Source organism: Mus caroli, chromosome 11 (genome assembly GCF_900094665.2).
Source record: "Mus caroli chromosome 11, CAROLI_EIJ_v1.1, whole genome shotgun sequence".
Classification (NCBI taxonomy): Eukaryota; Metazoa; Chordata; class Mammalia; order Rodentia; family Muridae; genus Mus; species Mus caroli.
The window spans coordinates 64,149,043-64,155,119 of NC_034580.1; the positions used below are offsets into that span (position 1 = coordinate 64,149,043).

A 6,077-nucleotide genomic window follows, 5' to 3' on the forward strand; every position below is an offset into this window, starting at 1 on the left:
ACAGCTCCCCATTGGTCACTAGGACCCTGACGTAGTCGACGTCCGCTAAAGCCGATTGGACTGGAGAGAGTGAGTTTGGGAATCTGGCGGTGGACGTTCCCCAGCCTGTTACTCTGGCAACCGAGAAAACAACCCTGGCAAGCGACGGAGGTTCGACCAGCCTTACTCTGAGCAACCACTGGGTCCGTTCCTATCGCACCTCAATTAATTACTTCTCTTCTTTTCTCTCGGAGTTCTCATCGCCAGGAACTAGATGTTCTGCCGCCTTCGACCTTCCCCACCCTCCAGCCCCCAAGACACAGTCGCAGGCCACAACAAGCCGGAAACGAATCTGCAGTTTAGAGACCAACTCAACCCACATGCCACTTCACCACTGTTTATTCTAGGCCGGAAAAATCATAGTCTCTCGCCCTGTCCCTAGCTTCTGCACTTTACTCATATGCTTACAATTTCCTGGGCCGGGGGCGGGTGCCAGACAGATGACAGGGAATCAATCAAAGGTGAACCTCAGCGCACCTTTCTCAAAGGTGCGTGTCACAGCTATAGATAGCCCCCCCCTCCCAACCCGCATGGCCCTCGGCTCTGGTGGGCGTCTCATCTTCGCCATCTCGTGGCTACGTGGGAAAGGTTCAGCATGGAGAAGGGGCCAGAGCCCAGTGAAGGCTAGGGAACTGAATACGGAAAAGTGAGGAGGGCACTGGCGACTAGAGGAACGAACCAGGCGAGGCGGAGAGCAGAAGGTGCGGTGGAGTGCTGTGAGATGGAAAAGCTACCGCTCCTGGAGGGATGGTGAAAGTTGAGAATACATACACATCTCCCCGGAGAAAAGAGCTGGAGGGAACCTTCGAGTGGCCCTGTAACTGGAAGTTCACTTTGCCAGATCACTTCTGATCTCAGCGGGCCAGCGTCTAGCGATAGCCCTATCTGCAAACTGTCCTATAGTCTCCTTCCTCAGGACCGCTGAGCCCCGCCCTAGTGTCAATTCCCCATCCCAAGCGGGACTGGGATTACTTTTAGGCCCTCTTGACCTTTAGAGCCAAGATCACGGGTTTTCCACTACCTTTGCCTTGTTCCCTTTTGGGGGACTTAGATGTCCTGCGCCCCCACTCTGCCATTGCTTTTCCCAAGACTCAAATGCCTTGCCCGACCTCTCCAGAGAGTCTGACGTCCCGCCCCTCCCCCTTGCAAGGAGATGGTCTCCCTCTTTCCAAAAGTCCCTGCGGCTTCCCATTACCTGGTTCTGGGGGTCCCAGGTATTCAGGATCTTCAAGGCCTCTCGGGGGTCGAGCGGCCCCCCCTCTCCCAGGCAGGAGTTGGGGGGGCCGCTCCACCCCGTGGCGCAGTTTGATTTTCCAACACAAACACCCGCCCCCGCCCCCCTTCCTCAACCCCGCCCCCGACTCGTGGTCCCGCCCCTCGCGCTGAAGTCCCTCTCTCCGGCTCCGCCCTGCCTTCGGTCCCGCTCCCCTCAGCTGTAGTCTCAGATAAGAATCCCCAATAAGGATTGCAAGGCTTCGTTACTGTGCAGTGTATAGAGCCCATCACGGACCCTTACCTGACAAGTCTTTTATTCTATTTGCATCCCGCGCCCTTCCAAAGCAAGCCCCACCCCGCCTGCTCAAATCCTTTCCTGGAGATTTGGTCACACCTCCTTTTAGGCCTGGCGGGCAAGTAGTTCAAGGCCACGCCTCCTCTATAGGCCACCCCACTTTCTCTTCTCAGTTCTGGTTGTAGCAGCTCCTTACCAGTACCAGTAGTAAGTCCCAGCTTCCCTCCCTCCTCCAGGTTTCCTCCACCCCCAACACACACTAAAACACCATCATTCCACTGAGAGACTTGGGGCTTGGTTTTGCACGGTTTTTACTGCGCTGAGCGCCAATACAAGTCTTCCACCTTTACCGCTAGCGCCACTAGGTACTGTCAGAGTGTCACTATATGCTAGATTCAGCTAAGGTCAAAGCCTGAGATCCAGCTTTAGTTCAAGGTCCTAGGGCTTCCGACCCTCTCTCAAGGAGGAGAGAAGGGCTCATCAGCTGTCCAGGCTCATCAGTAAAGCAGTGCCCCTCTTAATCCAGTGATCAGATGTCATGGATCCAGATCGGAGATCGATGCCTATGACAAAGGAGGCTCGATCTGTGCTGCCTGCCCGGTTGGGATAATAATAGCAGGGACAGGAGTACATGCCTAGGGGAGAAGAAAAGAAGTAAGATTCTGGAGCCTGGAAGATCAGCGCAAGTGCATTTGGGGACTGGAGCAGGGAGGATGGATTAGTATCCAAACGGGATGGGGAGGGGGCATTTTCCCACCCTTGGCACTTTTCTTTCGGCTCTCTGCTGGACGGAAGTGGATCGTGGGCATGAGGCAGACCAGCTGCATGGGCTCCGCCTCCACTAAACAAGAATTCTTTCGGTCCCAGCCAGCACCCTCCAGGTACAGGCCCCGAACCCAAACACCATCCTGGAGAGAAATCGAGACAGAGTTGAGGGAAAGACCCTACGCTGACAATACCTTTGACCTAACTCCTCTGTCCTCCTCTTCGCCCCACTTCCCACTGTTTCTTCCATTTCCCTCCTCATCCTGAGCCCATCTGCTTCCCACCTTGGGTGGATACACCAGGTTGCTGTCGTCCACAGTGGAAACTATAAATTCCCAAGAGAGGCTGTCCACTGAGATCTGTGGATTGAAGGCGACAATGAAGGAGGCCCCCAAGTAAGAGAACGAATGAATGCACATTCTTAGGCTGCCTCCCGGCTTTGGATGCTCACGTTGTTTTGGCGAGCGGCAGACTGCAGTACCGCAGTGAGGAAGCCCGTGGGGAAAGTGAAGCCAGACAGCCAAAAGAGCACCGGAGGGCGGGCTCGACTGGCCCATGTTTCAAACTGTTCCACACGCACAGCCAGGTCCCGGGTCCATGACGCCAAGGGCTTTTGTGAGGGATATACCTGAGTAAAGAGGGAGTGCATGTGTTGTTTTGTCCACAGTGCTTTCCCTGTCAGTATTAAGAACACCTGGGGCAGCCGGGCGTGGTGGCGCACGCCTTTAATCCCAGCACTCGGGAGGCAGAGGCAGGCGGATTTCTGAGTTCGAGGCCAGCCTGGTCTACAAAGTGAGTGCCAGGACAGCCAGGGCTACACAGAGAAACCCTGTCTCGAAAAACCAAAAAAAAAAAAAAAAGAACACCTGGGGCATTCACCAAAGCTCTCCAAAAGTTAACTGGGGGGGGGGGAGCATAAAATAGCAGCTACTTATTAATAATACTATCACTACAAGATTATGCTTTATCCAAAATGCACGGTGCCAGAAGAGTTTCAGATTTCTCATGGGTTTTTCAGGGGTGTGCTTGGAATATTTGCATAGACTACTGGTTGAGGATCCCTGATTTGAAAAATTAATAATCTGAAACCTTTTGAGCACTGTGCTTGGCACTCAGGTTGTTTCATATTTCCGAGTTTTGAATGAGGGGTGCTTGTTCTGCAGAGATCAGGTACTTAGTGAGTACCACGGATGGTCTTTGGGAGTGGGGTATCCTTAAAACATCCTTGCAGAAATTAATGTGACTACATCCATAAGTTAAGGTCTGCAGTCAGTGATTGGCAGAGCCAGATCTCAACACCTTGAACCTGTCTGGGTTGGAACCCCGGGCTCTTTGAAGTCTGCTATATGCCTCCTGGGAATGAAGTGAAGAGGAGGTTCAGGGTTAGGACTGACAGCCATTGGGAGCTTGCCTTTCCCCAGAGTGGAGGGACATGAGCATCAAATATGCAGTTGAAGATCTCTTCCAGGCTTGTTGACATGACAATGAGGCCCTGGATGCCCTTCTCCAAGTCTGTCAGGGAGAACCTGAGTGGAAGGAGGCAGGTAGGCTATTAAGGAGGTGCGGGCCTGGGAGAGCCATCCCAACCGTGAGTGGGGTTGTCTTTCTCCTTCCCCTCCCACGTTCTATAGTGTTCCTTCGGTCTTACAAGATGGTCTTCATCAACTTGTTATATCTCTGGATCTCCTGCAGGAGGACCACGTTGAGTGGGGAGGGGTCAAGAGCCAGCAACTTTCGGGTCCCCTCATAGTCGATCATCTCGGGGATCTTCTGCTTCACATCAGCAGCCAACTCTAGGACCTAGGGAGGCAGAAGCTCGGGGCTAGGCTGCCCTTCCTCAACATGCCCTCTCCCCGGGCATCTCTCTTCCTACCTTCTCTTCTCGGCTCTGGCCACCAACCCTGGTGGGGGTGATCTGAGGTTGCAGGGAAAGCAGAGTCTCAAAGAGGGTCCGGGCCTCTGTGATCTGAGAGGCCACGTCAGCGTTGGGGTGTTGGCCAAAGGCCTCAGGGGGGTCCATACTAGGCAGCATGCTGATATATTCTTTGTAAGAGGCCAAGCTCCCATCCTTCGGGATGTAATAAGTGTCCAGTACAGACAACCTGGGCAGTCACAGCAGAGAATCAGCAGATTGAAGGACCTGAGCTTCCATGCTGAGCCTGGACCCCAGGCTCAGTGCATTCCCATTTGTCTAGCTATGGCTGCAGCTCATGTTCTGCCTCCCAGTTTCACAAATTCCATTTCCTTTCAACCCCCTAGTCTCTGGGCATGCACACATGTGCACGCACCCATGCACATGCACGCACGCAAGTGCATACACACACACACACCATTCAACCCTGGTCTTTGGTCTGCGTATACCCTTTCACCCCATACTCAGTCTTACCCCCCCCCACTGAAGTATTATCCCCTCCCCCCTCACCGGTAGAAGGGAGTTGTTAGGCTCAGATCACAGAAATAATCATTGATATAGGTGGTGAGCAGACGCCGATCCCAGTCATCTGTGACATGTCCCCCATAGTTGACACCAGCGATGAGGTATTTGAGCGCGTCCCAGGGTGTCTCTTCATACTCATCCAGATAGAGGCTCAGCAGGTTCTCTGACACCTGTGTGAAGTCCCAACCCAAGCTCCCAATGCCATAGAGTTATGGCAAGAGCTCTCCTAGTGGGGGTTTAACATCAGCTTCCTGGCAGCCAAGATTCCCACAAAAGAGCCCACGGGTGGGGGGCGATGAAGTATGAGAAGAAAGGGATGGCATGGGAGACCCCTGGTTAGCACAAACCTCAAAGTCAGAGTCGTTGAAGCCATAAATAATATTCCAGCCAAGCTGTAAAAATTTTTTGCGCTCGAGTAATATGGAGTGGAAGAAGCAGAGGGCAAAGAGCAGCTTCTTATACTTGGCAGGCTTGGAGCAGTGGGTAAACTGTGCCTCAGTCATCAGTTGATACAGACGTGTCATGTTGGCCTTTAGACCCTGAGGACAAGGAACTACAGGGTGATATTTGTCACGCTCAACCCTGACACCAGCAGTGTCACATGGGGGAAGTTGTGGAGGAGGCCCTGCACAAAGGCCCTGGCTGAAGGAGTGAAAGGAAGCTGACTGAATACAACTCGCCTCTGAGCTGCGTGTCCAGAGAGATGCTCATTCCCTCACGGGGTTGGGGGTGGGGGACCTTACTACACTGTGTGCCACTAGTAATCCTACTTTCTCCCTCACCACCACCACCACCACCATCTTCTGTTCTCGGGGAGCTTGTACTGGGCACTGAACCTTGGGCTTCAACATGTCGGGCATAACGAGACTGCCACTGAGCTACATCCTCAGCATCCACCTCCCCACCCCACCCCAACTTCTTTTCTGGAGACAAGTTCTCACTGTGAAGCTCTGGCTGGTCTGGAATTGCTATGTAGGTCAATCAGGTGGACCTGGAACTCACAGATATCTTCCTGCCTTCTTGACAATGCTAGGATACCAGATATGTGCCACAGAACCCAGCCCCTCCTCAGTGTTAAACTCTCTCAATCATGATATCCTCCATGAAAGAGCCAATTTAATTTGTGAGTACCAGAAAATATGAATAAAGACAGAAATGTACACTTACAATTAGTGTTTCATTGTTACTTGTTTTATTTCAATGCTAGGGACTGAATCTCAAAGACTTGTTTGTGCCAGGAAAATATTCTACCATTGAGCTAAACTATCAGTCTGCTGATATATATATATATATATATATATATATATATATATATATATATATATA

The 6,077-nt window shown here is 52.2% G+C and overlaps 2 protein-coding genes across 2 annotated transcripts in view; both read right to left on the reverse strand.

Moving 5' to 3' along the window:
• Positions 1–1,329, reverse strand: part of Kdm6b (lysine demethylase 6B) — a 20,337-nt gene extending 19,008 nt beyond the window's left edge. Inside the window, exon 1 of the mRNA XM_029483696.1 lies at positions 1,235–1,329. The gene's annotated coding sequence lies outside the window, so the exon portion shown is untranslated. The remainder of the gene's footprint in view (positions 1–1,234) is intronic.
• Positions 1,330–1,845: 516 nt separating this feature from the next.
• Positions 1,846–6,077, reverse strand: part of Dnah2 (dynein axonemal heavy chain 2) — a 130,752-nt gene continuing 126,520 nt past the window's right edge. The window contains exons 80-88 of the mRNA XM_021176049.2: positions 5,099–5,290; positions 4,737–4,921; positions 4,188–4,416; positions 3,963–4,114; positions 3,726–3,840; positions 2,766–2,942; positions 2,599–2,673; positions 2,307–2,457; positions 1,846–2,184 (exon numbers count right to left, since the gene is read on the reverse strand). Of these exons, the coding sequence (XP_021031708.1) occupies positions 2,030–2,184; positions 2,307–2,457; positions 2,599–2,673; positions 2,766–2,942; positions 3,726–3,840; positions 3,963–4,114; positions 4,188–4,416; positions 4,737–4,921; positions 5,099–5,290 (1,431 nt within the window). The 3' untranslated portion in view covers positions 1,846–2,029. The remainder of the gene's footprint in view (positions 2,185–2,306; positions 2,458–2,598; positions 2,674–2,765; positions 2,943–3,725; positions 3,841–3,962; positions 4,115–4,187; positions 4,417–4,736; positions 4,922–5,098; positions 5,291–6,077) is intronic.